The sequence below is a fragment of the Lemur catta genome, chromosome 12, assembly GCF_020740605.2.
Source record: "Lemur catta isolate mLemCat1 chromosome 12, mLemCat1.pri, whole genome shotgun sequence".
Taxonomy (NCBI): Eukaryota; Metazoa; Chordata; class Mammalia; order Primates; family Lemuridae; genus Lemur; species Lemur catta.
The window spans coordinates 36,653,721-36,669,061 of NC_059139.1; the positions used below are offsets into that span (position 1 = coordinate 36,653,721).

The window sequence follows — 15,341 nt, forward strand, 5'->3', positions numbered from 1 at the left end:
TCTTGGGATTTTATAGTTAGTGTTAATGTCTGCATCAATACCCCACAATAATAATAGTAACAGTGGTCAGCTCACATGAACCAAAGAAAAAGCCTGATCTATATAGATCATTCCCAAAATAATAGCACTTTTGGCAATAATAGAAGATTGTGGCTACGTGGAGTCCTAATAGAATTAAAAACAAGATAAATACTCTAGAGCACACCAGAAATTCGTGGCTTTGGACCTACCTATTGAGTTATTTTTCTTTCTCTTAACAAAATTTCTCATCACACAGATATCTGATTTACCTCCAATCCTTAGGACACGAATAAATACCCTAATACAGAGGTTCTTAGACTTTCTCAGTTTTTGATGCCCCTAACATCTCAATATTTTTTTATAACACCCCATCTGCCAAAAGAAATAACTAATAGTTCCAATTATTAAGTAGTTAGGTCCATATAATTTAATAAGCTTTTGTCCTAATGATTTAGCAACTGTTGAGCACTACGTAAGTTCTCACTTTGGAATGAGATTGGACACTGCCTCCCTTGTTGCACATTGATTTTTGTTCAGTACTCGCTTTTTATCCTGCAACTACTGAAAACTTAGTTTTGCAAATATGTGATGCACAGAGAGGAATGTCATGATCTAAATTAGAAACTGGGAACTATTTCAAGCTATTATTTTTCCAGGTGGCTGACAGATATTTTTGCATTTCTCTTGAAAATTTAAAATACCCTTGCACCCATGGGAGTGCCCTCTGTTGCCTCTGCAACACATTTTCTGAATCCCGGCCCCAGTCCCATCACCCCTACACCACAGAGTGAGGGATGAGGACAACCCCTCAGTTGGGAACACCCAGGAATTGGGGAAAGGATGACTTGGCTATGGTGCCTTTCTGTGTTTAGTTCAAGGAAGAAAGCTTTCAAATGGCAAATCGATATGATTTTGAAACCTACAATCTAGCTAGGAAGGGGCTACAAACTTTTCATGTAGTTCTAGTGAGAACTAGAACCTTTGTAATGCAACATGCCTTTTTATTATACTTTTGGAGATAGCCTAGTAAGACCAAGGAAGAATAACGTAGCCTGTAATAAAAGATAGGAATAGACATACGGGCAATCCTTCTTCCTTTTTCAAGGTCAGGACTCGATGCAATATCATGCTTTTACACAGGCAAAAGAAGTGGGGAGGAATGGCTATGACTGAAAACCCATGTTAGAGGCCCAGGAGGTGGTGAGGGATTGCTAACTGCTAAAGAAAGGGTAGCAGTTTGAGATGGGTGTGAGGGATATTGTCCACTAGCTGAGAGAACGTCCCCAAGGGGCACTTCAAAGGCCTGATCAATAAGGTCCTAAAAGTCTGTATGGTGCATGGGGACAAGTGACCTTGGGGACAGGTGTGCTCCAGCTTTTTATGATATATTGAGTGTACTCACTGCTCCTCATTGCCCCTTCTGCACACATTCCTCCTACCACATATTCTGTATGTAGGAGGAAAGTATGTCAATATGAGTAAAGAGCTGCTTGGATCATCTTTGGAGTCTGTACGTTAGTGTTCATTCAACAGAGGCTGGGAAAGCGAGGGTTGGTTATCATATTTTTCTAAAAACCTAAGTGGTTTGACGAGTAGCCTATATTCAATAAATTCATAGTTTTATGACTAAATTCTATTTTTCTTATCACTGCTAATTGTCCTCTTAATCTTTGCAATGTTTCACATTTTTGTGTGTTTCCAGATACACAGACTATATTATTCGATGATTGGCAATAACAGAAGTAACTTATTCAAAAGCTAAAAAGATTAAGAGATAAAAATGTAATTATGTTTATTCTGTAATTTTCTTCATGACATCACTTGGGCAGCCTTCTGTTATCTGTTTCTACTATTATAAAAATTTATTTTACTATTAATTGTATTTCAAATTTATTTTTCATGTATTTATTAATATTTACTGTACTCATGTTAATATTTAACATTTTCTCTTTCTTATTTTTCTTAAGAATTAAGTTGATACTATTTCATCTATATTTAACAAACTGTGTGATGGTCTCTGACAGAAGCTGGCAGGAACTTCTTTTCTGCCTTATAAAAGCCAATTTTTTAGGGTCTGAGTTTAGCCTAGTCTTACAGACTTGTATATATTTTCTAAGAGTTGGTTGCATTTTTGCTGTGTTACTTGTCTGAGATTTTTTCTTATTTTATTCTTAACCAACTTTTCATGTGCTAAGTAATTGATTTGGTCTAATGGGTTTGTTCAACAAGTACTTCTGTTTTTCAGCACTTTTTGCTGCAGTAGTGCACAGCACTTTGTTTACAATGGCATTGTCAAAATAATGTTCACTGGATCTTGGGTCCATAATCTGTAAATTGGCATAATAGTCCCTATCAAAAAGACTGTGAAAGTATAAAATGACATAGTTGGTGGAAAAATACTTGGAAAAATAAGGGTGATATACACACATAATGTGTGCTGTTATTGCTACCATTATTGGTCTTATTTTCTTCTTGTGCCTCAGCTATTTCACTGGTATGTATTTATAGAAGATAAGATGATGACATCCTATCTACTAAGAAGTGGTTATTCTCCTTTTCAGTTTCCAAAGATATTAAACAATTATATTCTACTTAAAGAGCATTTAAAAGTTTTTTAGAACAGTTCATTCAAATAGATAATTACAAACTTTCATTTAGTACTGTTTGTATTTGAAATTTCTAAGGGATTTTCTCAGTAGGAAAGCTTAACTAGAACAATAAGTATAAAATCATCAAGTGATTAAAATATGCAGTAATGTCATTTCCTATAAAGCACAGTTAAATTATAGACATTGGACAATCCTCATAGCATTATCATGAACTAGGTAAGGTAAGAAAATTGAGGTTTACATGTGGCCACATGAGAAGTCAAAGGAAGAGTAGGCATAATCCTTTACAGTAGAAGATATGTGTAGGATCAGATTGAATATTTTTTTTTTAAACTTTTTTTTTTTTTGAGACAGAGTCTCCCTCTGTTGTCCGGGCTAGAGTGCCATGGCATCAAGCTCACAGCAACCTCAGACTCCTGGGCTCAAGCGATCCTTCTGCCTCAGCCTCCCGAGTAACTGGAACTACAGGCATGCGCCACCATCCCCAGCTAATTTTTCTATATATATATTTTTAGCTGTCCATATAATTTCTTTCTATTTTTAGTAGAGATGGGGTCTCACTCTTGCTCAGGCTGGTCTCAAACTCCTGACCTTGATTGATCCTCCCTCCTTGGCCTCCCAGAGTGCTAAGATTACAGGCATGAGCCACCGCGCCAGGCCCAGATTGAATATTGAAAGAGGAATTATTTATTCTATTTACCTTTCTTCCCACAGTGGTTTAATCTCTCTGGTAGAAAGAATGCCTTCCAGGAGTTAGTCAGTGTCAAGGGAAAACCTTATTGCTCCAATGTAAATACCCAGGAGGAATGGAAAAGCTAAACATGTCAACATATAATTTTTCTACAATATATTTTTCTACATCATGGTCTGATTGATCTCATCATTCCTATGTGAGTCTAATCAGATAAACTCTTGAGGTACAGAGCAAACTGAGGTCATCCTTGTAAGTTTGCTTTGGAAATAAAAAGTACCATTTTAATATGAAATGTAGGCTTTTCATAAAATACATGTGTATATTTAGTATTTAATAACTTGAGTAGAGGGTATGAAAGAAACAATCTATACACTGGTACCCTACAATCAATTTACTACAATTAAAAAATAGAACACATAACTATATAAATAGAATCTACTAACTCATTGTGAATTTTTCCCTTGTCTCTATCTAAACCAAAGTTGTTTCACCTTTGATGAAGTTGGACTGGATGACTTTTAACTTGGTCCTTCACTCATTCAACAGTATTTGTCATTCTCCATGGGGCTGTTCAGTATTCTACTCACCTCTAGTCTATTCCCTGTTTTGATCTGCATAGTGGCTTTTTTAAGCCTTCCCCGTTCTTCTCAAGCTGCCCCATCCCTGTCTCTTTTGGTTATTGATGACTATACTTTCTACTTTAATGAAAAAGTAGGGATTAGTACCCTCAATTCTCAAACATCTTACCCTTCCATCTCCAAATTTATATTTCCCTTTTTCACTTAGTTCGTTCTTCTTTGTTCTTTCTAAAGAATACAATACTTTTCTTTACTACTTTTCCAAGGATAGTCTCTTTACTTGAGCTCATGATCATATTTTTGCAACTACAGATTCATCTTTAACCCTTTTTTTCTTTGAGTTTTTAGTCTCATTCTATCTTTTGGAGCCTTCCCTCAGCTCAAGCATCCTGAATTCAAAAAACCTCTCCCCCTTGAACTTAATTCTCCCTCAAGCAGCCTGAGCTCGCTCTCCCCACTTTACTCATCAACCTTCTAAAGAGATGTGTTCACTTGCTCATATCTCTGCTTTCAATTCACTCCTCAACCTATGAGGATCCTAATCCTATTACCTGAATAAAAGGCTCCACTCAGTTGCCACTCAAAGATGTAGTAATTATAAAAGGTAATTGGTTCTTCTAATTTCTCCAGGTCCTCTGGACTGTTATTTCTGCTCTCTGTCCTTGCATCTTAACTGTTGTCTCGTTTCCCCAGCCTCATTGTGTAAAAGTCAAATTCATTACCTAATATCTGCCCTTGTGTTGTCTACTCCTGTTCTTTGTTCCTCTTGTTAATATCACCATTTATTTACTCATTCAGGGTCAAAATGTTAACATTCTCTTTGATTCTCCTTCCCCACTGGCTGTACCCTCCACAAATACACACACATACACACACAAACACAACATTGTTAGCCTCTTGCCCCTCAACCAACCTCTTCCTTCTGCAGCCACTTCCTTGATCTAGATCATCATCATATTTAGCCTGCTTTCTTTCTGTGAATTTGGACACGAACCACTTCCCCATAGTCACTTCATTATGCAATTATTCAACAACACAGTAATCAGAATGCAATAAAAACAAGAATGTAATCATGCCAACCCCCAGCTAAAAACCTCTGTGTCTCTTGGGTCCCATAGACTGTATGTAAATCTCCTTTCTCTCTTGCCATGTTTTGCAATTCACACCGAGCAGATTGTCATTCTTTAATTGAGTCATGATTTTCCATGCCTCACCTTTAGCAAATGTTCCCTTAGCCTGGTATTTTCTGCATCCTTCTACCAAATTCCTATAAGATGAATTGCAACCTCTTATGAGGTTTTGAGGTAGTCTCATGAGAGGTGGTGAATGTTATTGGACAAATGTATAGAGCCAAAGGAGGAAAGTGGAAGACAATTCTATGCAGAGGCAGAGTTGCCACAAATGACAGTGTTGGTATTGAGTGAGAGGAAGGACCTATCTAGAAGCCTCCTGAACATAAAAAGAACAGGAACACCACAGTAAACATGAGAATGGAATGCACTGACAAAATAAGCTAATGCTGGTCTATGATGTGCAAACCTGCTTGTCAGTTTTAATTATTTTCCAAACTCTGTCATGTCTTAAATGATATTCAGGTCTGTCTAATGTTTTCTGTGTTTGCCTCTAGTGATTCATATTTAAAAACTGTTTTAATTTGGACAAAACCCCACAAAGATTTCTCAAATGATCTGGCAAACCAATGTTAACACTTTTAGATGCATCAATTGAAATATGTTCAAAATGCTATCCACTCTAATATCACAGGGATTTTCAAAGTGAGTTTAAAGCTTTTCAAAATATTAGAAAATATCCATGTGGCTGGGTAGCTAAAACTCAGGTCCTACATAAATCTAAACTAACGATTTAAGTGTTATTTTGAATTAAAAATTAAATTCTCACTTTTCCAAGGCAATGTATTTTCTGGGAAAATAAATATTTCTTTTCAAGAGTGACAGTATAGTCAAGTTAAATCTACCAATCATTTTGTATTGCTCGTATAATTTTATTATTTTTTATATATTAGAGAAGAATGATGCAGTTGAACAAAAATCATTGGTTTTATTACATTATCAACTCTAGATTTAAATTTACTTGATTTTCCACAGGAGCTCCCTCTTCTTTTTGCCCACCTTTATACTTACATATCACTAGCAATGGAGGAGTTCCGGGACATAGACTTTGGAGAGAGGTCATAATCGCTGTCGGATCGATACAGGAAGGACTCCCGGCGTTGACTGTGGACAAAATTTGCTTGGAGAATTAGCCCAGATCCTGGGCTGGTCATGGGATCCAAGGGACTTCGTCCCACAGATGTTCCATTGTCCACGTCGAAACTGAAAATGAAGGAGAAGGAATTATGTTGCTGTGAACATTTGCCTGTGGATGTTTTAGCAAAGGGTTTAGCTTCTGTTTAGGAATTGACAGTGGAATTAGCAGGAATCAAATTTACAGATGATTCCTACTGTTAAAAAATAATAATACTGAAATAGACAAAAGTAAAAAAAACATACTTCACATTCTTTTCCTGAGCTTTTCAATACTGTGGTTAACTGACCAGATACAAGACATAGGTATTTTTAAACTCAACATCACTTAAAAAGGAACCATTTTGCAAAAAACAGTCTTCTAAATGCAGAATTCCTTTTTGGGAAATAACAAATACATAGTAATTCACTAAATATTTGAGTTCAATTCAACAAGTGCTCCTTATGTGCCTATGCATCAGTCCTCTAAGCCTGGGTGTCTCCTACCTTCCCCAGTACACCTATTCAATCACTAATTTCTGGTGTATCCACTTCCCTCCATCCCCACCACCAACTCATCAACTCCAACCATTATTATAACAGCCTTTATATTAGTCTCTTGAATCCATTTTCTACCCTGTACCAAGTATGATTCTTCTTAAAATCAAATCCTACTACGTCATTCTTCAGTTTACAGTTCTTCAGTAACTCACTATTGTGCTCAGGATGAAGTCCAGATTTCTTGGCTAGACTGAAAGGCTTAACCATCTGTGCTCAATTATAATACAATTAATTGTCTTCCCAGCCTCAGCTCACGATCCTCTTCCCTCGGTATTCACACTGCCCTCCCTGAACCACCACCTCCTTGTCACAGGCTATCCCCATCTAACCTTCTGTTCTCCTAACTACCCAACCTCCCTGACTTAGTTTTCCTCAGGTCAACTGAGTAAATACTGAATTTCAAAATAGTAATTTGTATTTTTTATTATAATTTTTCCAAATTAACTCAGTCAGTCTTAACTTACAGAGACCCTCCACTATACGTTTGGGAACAAATATTGCTAAATATCTTAAAACTTTTAACATTTTTTGATATAATATTACCTATTAAAACCAAAACATTTATTAATAAGTCAGAAAATGCTTGATAGGGTGTATTTCAGGGCCTTTGCTATTTTTCCCTGGATGATGTAATATAAAAATTTGTCCACTAGATGGAGATTGTTTTTTTAAACAAGGAAAATCTTTTTTTTAAAATATTTAGCAGTGTTTATTTTATTTTATTTTTATTTCAGAATATTATGGCAGTACAAATATTTTGGTTACATAAATTGCTTTTGTACCATTTGAGTCAGGGTTGTAAGTGTGCCATCCCCCTGCTAGTGTGCATTTGTACCCATTGGGTATTGTTGCAAAGATGTGGAAACAGCCCAAGTGCCCATCAATACATGAGTGGATGAATAAAATGTGGTATATGTACACCACGGAGTACTACTCAGCCACAAAAAAATGAACTAATACCCCTTGTATTAACCTGAATGGAACTGGAGACCATTCTTCTAAGTGAAGTATCACGAGACTGGAAAAACAAACACCACATGTACTCACCATTAAATTGGAACTAATTGATCAACACTTATGTGCACATATGGAAATAATATTCATTGGAAAACAAGTAGGTGAGGGGGGCTGGAAGGGATGGGTAAATTCATGCCTAACAGGAAAATCTATTTTAAGTAACCTTAAAGGCCTGTATTGTCTACTTCTTAAAGACTCATGAAAACAACCTCTTAAATATCATCCAAAAAAGAAAATTTCACAATCTATAGGAAGTAATTACAAATATTGATAAAATAATATTAATCTAAGTAATAACAGTACTAGCTGTACAGACATTAAGAATAGGGATCTAAAAATGATTACAGATGTTTTATTAGACTTTTACTTATTAAAAAACTCAAGAAGATTTAATTGAATTTCCATAACAATTCACTGATTACTTATCGTGTTGTGGCAAAGTAACATGAGTGTCATTAGTAATCTGGGGAATCACTCTAATTTTTGGTAACACAAGTTTTCTCAGAATACAGTTTGTTTTGGGAAGTGGACCTAGGGTATGAGATCATTTGCATAACTGATTTCCATTCTATTAAATGCTCCTATAATTAAAATTCATTATCAAGAAAAAGTAATATTACTGAGAATCTCTAGTCTGACGCATTAGCAAATACCAGATTGATGAATGACCTTATGGAAAAAGAGACTTTGCACTATGAAAAATTCAATGAACAAACTTTTACATTTTCTCCTATGTCCTTAGATTAGCACTTGATTAAATACAGATATGTTAAACATAGCACTTCTCTGCATGGCATGTCCAGGCAGAATAGATTTGGGGTGGGGATGGAGGGTGTCCATCAAAAGTGAACCAGCAAAAGCAAACCCAAGAAATAAAACAGGAAATTTAATGTCAGGCTCCATTTGAGGGTTGATATTAAAGAATAGTGGGGACCTATAAACATAACAATTTTGTATGGTTCAACCTAACAGGGAGAGCTGGATGTGTTTATGGAAAGCTAGGCCAAGGGGTATCAGCAGAAGCTTGTTAAAAAGAAATATGTGAAAGGGCACACACCAACTTTTAACACTGAAATCCCAGGAGAGTGAGATGGGCAAGGCTATTACATTTCACTTGTATGTATACTTTCAGATTGTTTGATTTGTTAAAATAAACATATTGTTTTTGCAACTATTAGTAAATAAAAAGCAGAAAACAGAGTAGAAAGCAACAAAGAAAAAAAATAAACTAAAAGGAAACCCTCCTCCCCCAAAAAGGCTTATTCATTAAATCTTTCAAATATTAGAACTAGGGAGCTTGCCTTTGGAGAGGTTAGTTTTGGATTTAAAAAGGCAGTACGTTTCACTTGGTGGGTAGTAAGTCAACTGAGAATTAGACTATTTATAGCTCACTGCCAATTAGATGGAGCCCAAGCATAAGAGTAGCACAAGCTTTGGAAAGTAATTAAAGAATTGAGGGGAATAAACATAGCCAAGTATGATGATGGTTACAATAATGATAATGATGATGATAATAATACAACTTTTACAGCACTTTCCATGGGCCGGACACTGTGCTCTATATGTATTATCTCATTGAATCCTCGCAATAACCTTTTAAAGTAAGCACTGCATTTCCATTTGAGCATGAGGAAACTGAGGCATGGAGAAGTGCCTCTGTGTTTAATAACATGTTCGAGGCCACACAGCTCATAAATGGGTTTTAAGCTCAAGCTGTCTGTTTCTAAAGCACAGGAGAATGGACACTGTTTATGTCTCTTTTAAGGTTTCCTACTAATCATTAAAAAAGTACAAGAACACCTTTTAGCTTCCTCACCCGGATGGATCTTCAAGTCTTAACTCTTTGAAAGTAACAATCTGATTAACTTATAGCTCATATATGTGAAGGCTAATTCTGGGACTAGGTTTTCATATAACCCAAGATTTTGGAATTTGCCAAATTCCCTGATTTTTCTAATTTTGAACACAACACAGTAGGGATGTAATAGAGTCTCTGCTATAACCCATGTGGCGGGTTTCTTCACAGAGTTTGAGATTTCATTTGGATTTAAGGGAGGATCAGTGGGTCTGTGAAGAGGCTTAGTGAATGGAACTAAGTGAGATGCTCCATTGTTCCACATGTTTGCGTCCCTTAATACAATTCAAGCACGTACATGTTGCTTTTACCAAAAGGCAGGTGTGGAGGAGCAATAATGCAGCTGTATACATTCCCTCATGGGGGAGCCGTATGAGTAACCACCAGCTGGCCTGCTGCATTCAGAAGGCCGTGTGTGGCTGGCACTAGTCAGGGCCATGCCCTCTGCAGGCCCAGCCCTTCCTATGGCACCAACCCCCCACAAAAGGCAAACAGATATCAGACAAACTGACCAATAAACACACTGCTCCCAGCTCTCCACGCTGTCCATTTCAGTGGAATCATGTGTGATAGTGCAGTCCCAACCCACCTTCCACCCAGCTCCCATACTTGACTGCACCCATACTTCCTGTCTAGTGACCTTGTAAATATTTGTCTTCTCAGGATCATTTCTCATCTTTTTGGCCTGATCCTGGACTCTGCTTCCCTGTTCCCTGTTTTAAATATTTTCTCTTCTTGACCACGATGTGGGTTCTCCCCTGAGCCAGGGTCCTGCCACTGTCCTGGGTAAATAGCTCCCCTCCCTCATCTAGCCTAGCCCTCGGGACCTTATACTCAGCACTGGCCCCCTATGAAGCCTGAAGCAGGCAAGACACAGCAGAGGCCCAGTGGATCAGCTGCTAGGATCCCCTGTCAACAGCGGTCCCCATTACCAAAGCATCTACGAAGAGCTCCCACAGGAAAGACCCTGCTGAATGCTGCTAGGTAACACTGGGAGCCTCCACTCATGCCAGGGGCATCTGCGAGCTGCCCCTTCTGCTATGCATTGAGAATAACAGCGTGTTGACAATATAGATCTACCAAAAATGTTCCTGTTAAGACAATTATTTGGGAGTTAGAAAACACAGGTTAAACTTTAAATTTTGGTTCTGCTCCTTTCCAGTTGCATGCTCTTGGGCAAGTTACTGGACCTTTCTAGGCTTTCAGTTCCTGACAAGGATAATTACAGTACCCAGCTCTAGGGCCATTATAAGGATTAGAAGAGAAAATGTTTGGAAAGCATTTACCACATTGCCTGGCAGCTAGTACCTTTCCATTAGTTAGCAGCTATTGTTTTCACTTATATTACTCTTTATCTTGCAGGGGGATCTGCCATCTATGTCATTGGCATGGGCAGAACCCAAAGGGAGAGATGAGAGAGGGAGATGAGGGACAATCACTGAATCAGCCCTGGCAATCAATGAGGTGGCAAATGCTGGAGCCAGATTGCTCTCACAGCTTCAGCTGCTTGTCCGTCTCCACCCCACTCCACAATTCCAGGGTGATAACATCTGGGGAGAGGGCGGAGACTATTGATCTTTCTCTAGATATTCCTCACTGAGGAGAAAGAACAATTTCCTGCTAGGAAACGTGGAAGGCTTAGACGTCCCAACCACCTAGGTGGGGCCCCAGCCGAATATAATGAGCAGAAACAGTCTTTAGACGTCAGTCTCCAGGCACAGGGTGTAGCGTGGAGACCTCAGGTCACACTTACATTGCTGTTTATTTTCCAGCGCCCAACTCTCCCATGTATAGTGCAGCCCATGCTGCTGGCTGTACAACAGAATCCATTTCGATGCTTTGCCACAGGGCGGGGGTGGGGGGAGAGGCTTGCCTTTGAGCTTAAAGGAAGAGTAACTAGAACTAGATGATTAGATACAAATGGTTTTTTTTTGTCTCTTTATAATATTAAATGTTTTACCCACTGTTATCTATCTCACAAGGTTATAAAACTTGTTTGTAATTAATTCCAGTGATATTTCCCCATTCAGAAGTTCCCCGTAGGTCAAATAGCTTTTCTGGAGCAAAGAAAATACGGATTCTCAAAATTCACCATTTTAACATTTACTTCCTCTGATTATCTATAGAGATGAGGCTGTAGAAAATAGCATTTTACAGTGATATGCGCACATGGCATTCTTTCCCAGTCATAAAGCTGCCTATCACATTTAAATAGGATACCTGGAGAGGACATGATGTTTAGCTCCTTTACTAGATTACACAGTTAAATACTACACATGTTAGCTTGCATAACACATATATTTGCACAGAGGACAGATATTTAAGAACAGGAACATTTTGCCCTTTGTTTTCACAGATGGTTTTTTATAAACAAAAGCCTGGCACAAAGGTGAAGGGTACAGGCTTATTTATTAGTAATGTATCAGGGGATGTCTAGAAATATACAGCATTTGTTTCTGGCTTGTCAGCGACACTCCCAGGTAACATTGGGCAATTAAGAAATTCAAGATGAAAATGATAGTTTGAGCTTGATGTCTGGACTGGAAATGAGAAGGGGTAAGCTTGACTTGCTTAGTAGATTTTTAATGGAATGATATGGTAAAGGCTAATCTTCCTGAAAAATGTTTATTAGACTAGTGTTATAGACTGAATGCTGTTTACCCCAAAATTCACATGTTGAACCCCTAACCCCCAATGTGACTGTATTTGGACAAAGGACCTGTGAGGAGGTGATAAGGGTTAAATGAAGACATAAGGTTGGGGCCCTAATCCGATAGGGTTTGTGTCCTTATAAGAAGAGAAAGAGATACCAGAGTGCTCTCTCTGTGCCCTGTGAGGACAGGGTGAGAAGGCAGCCATCTGCAAAAGTAGGAACTGCATCTTGGACTTCCCAGCATCCAGAACTGTGAGAAAATAAATTTCTGTTTAAGCCACCCAATCTATGGTTATTTTATGCAGTCTGAGCTGACGAAAACAACCACAAAGCCCCAATCAAGAATTATTTTATTTGAGGTTATAGATAACTTTTTAGTGATTATTTTTAAGAAAAAAAAATTTTAACTGAAACTTTACTTAAGAAAATACCTCAAATTATTGCTAAGACCAATGCCATAAAGCTTTCCCCCTACATTTTCTTCTAAGAGTTTTACAGGTTCATGTCTTACATTTAAGTCTGTTGAGCTGATTTTTGAGTATGTTGTAAGATAAAGGTTCAATTTTATTATTTTGCTGGTTTTCCCAGCACCATTTGTTGAAGAAATTTTCCTTTCTCCATTGTGTATTCTTGGCGCCCTTGTCAATATCAGTTAACCATTTATGTGTGGGTTTATTTCTAGGGTCTCTCTCTATTCTGGTCCATTGATCTATATGTCTTTATGTCAGTATTACACTGTTTTGATTAATATAATTTAGTAATATGTTTTGAAGTTAGGAAGTGTGAGGCCTCCAGCTTTGTTCTTTTTCAAGATTGTTTTGGCTATTCAAGGTCCTTTGTGGTTCCTTATGAATTTTAGCTTTTCTATTTTAGTTAAAAATGCCATTGGATTTTTATGAGAATTGCATTGAATCTGTAGATAGCTTTGGGCAGTATGGACATTTTAACAATAATAAGTCTTCCCATCTATGGACAAGCACAGGCAACAAAAGCAAAAATAGGCAAGTGAGACTACAACAAAATAAAAAGCTTCTGCACAGCAAAGAAAACTCAATACCCCCCAATTCCCAAGAACCCAATTACTCTCCAGGCCAGGCTGGACCTGAGAGTCAGATGCAACTCCACAAAGATTAACTCAGGTTTAACTCAGATGAACTTTTCTTGTGCTGTCCATAGCCAGTCACTACCAACCTGGTGCTTTCTGAGATCACTTCTAAGGTGTTATATTTCCACAATATAGTCTTCCTCAAATCTGGGCTTCATTAAGCTAAAACCCAAAGAGGAACAGTGTCTTGTTAACAAGTGTTTCTGTATTTATTTATTTTTCCTATGATATAGAGCAACTATAATTGCTTTAATAAGCCCACATTGGAACGCTGATATTTTAATAGTATGCCTCCTTCTCTCCCTACCCACAGGCATTTATTCCTTGTACTGCAGACAGAGTGATCCTGCTAAAATGTAAATCAGACCCTCACCCTAACCCTAACCCTTGCAAGTCCCTGCTGACCATCCCCTAGTGGCATTCTGTTTTATTTAGAGTAAATACTATGTCTTCACAATAGCTTAAGGCCTTCCCTGATTTGGGACCTGGTGCCTCTCTGGTCTCATCTTGTACTTACATCTCTTCCTCTTGCTCACTCTGCTTCAGCATTTTAGTCCTTTGCTGTTCTTTAAACACACATGAATGCTCTCTCCTCAGGGCCTTTGCATTTGTACTTCTCTCTGCCTGGAATATTCTTTCTCCAGATATCAGTTCAATGTCACCTTCATGGCGAGATATTTCCATGCTGCCCTATTCAAAATCAACATCCCTAATTTCCTGGCTTTTATTTTTTTAACTTTCCTTACATTTACTTTTTCTCCACAGCATCCAACAGCCTCTGATAGACTTCACTTTTTACTTATTTTATCATCTTACTCTCCCCATTAGAATGTTAGCCCCATAAGTGCACAGAGATTTTTATCTACTTTGGTCATTAATGTATCCACAGCACTTACAGTAGTGCCTCACACATTTTTTAATTAGTTGCTCAATAAATATTTGTATTGTGACTGCATGAATATCTTTAGATGTGGCGCTACTTACTATATCTTGGTTATCATATCATGTACTGTGGTACCATGGTTATCTGTGTGGTTCTACTTCAAATGAACTTCATTATAATTTTTTTTAATTTGGCTAGGAATTGGTCACTTGTTTAAAGAAAGAGTCCTATCAATTAATGAGATTGATTAGTTCATTTAAAAAATAATCTTGAAAAGCCCTTAGCAGGCATTTTAATGGGGGTTATTTTGAATATCCCCGTTTGAACACCAATCAATCAGCCATGCAATCAGGGGCAAGATCTAGGTTTTGTGGCACATGAATGTTATACAATTTTGAGAGTCTGCTTTGAGAAAAATAATACAAAAAATTCTTACTTTTTCAAATCTTACAAAAACCGGTAACTGTGCAGCTGCTAGCATCCCTCCCTCCTAGAACTGGGAAGGGAACAGGCCAGTGAGGGGCTCCGAGCTTTAGCTGGGGTAATTACAGAGCAGGAAAGGATAAGACAAGCAATGGGATGGCTGAAAGTAGAAACGGGCCACTCTATTTTTTTTAAAGGTAAATTAATTTCAGTTAATTTTTTTCTTCATTCCTTTTTTCTCCATCTTCCCTCTTTTTTCTTTCTTTCTCTCTTCCTTTCTTTCATAGCCCAAATTTCTAAAACTCATTCACATTTTTCAAAATTTGTCTTGTTATTTGCATATGTTTACTCTTCCTAGTTTATTCCACTAGGTTGGATATTGAAATCACTTTAAAAGTCTGAAAAGGGATAATCTTTAAACCACAGCTGTCTTCCCAGAGACTATGATTTTTTTTCTGAGAGGTGTTTTTAAAATGCAATTCTCAATTGCATTCCTGGCTAGTCATGTACTTATACTTATTAAAAATTAATTACTAAATGAGTAAGAATTATTAAATTATGAATCCACTGTAAAAATACTTAGGATTAAAAATATTATATATTAAGTGGTTGTATAAGTCTAGGTAAGGTTATCATTGAAAACAAAACTGTAATGTAGTTCTACTATTTAATTGCCTTTAAAAATATAACTTAAGTCTG

At 37.4% G+C, this 15,341-nt stretch overlaps 1 protein-coding gene across 12 annotated transcripts in view; it reads right to left on the minus strand.

The window, feature by feature from the left end:
* The window catches only part of PDE4D (phosphodiesterase 4D), a 1,287,470-nt gene that overhangs the window by 202,239 nt on the left and 1,069,890 nt on the right, over positions 1–15,341 (minus strand). For all 12 annotated transcript variants that reach the window (XM_045565991.1, XM_045565990.1, XM_045565992.1 and 9 more), the window contains one exon: positions 6,044–6,235. In XM_045565991.1, coding sequence (XP_045421947.1) covers positions 6,044–6,235 — 192 coding nt within the window. The remainder of the gene's footprint in view (positions 1–6,043; positions 6,236–15,341) is intronic.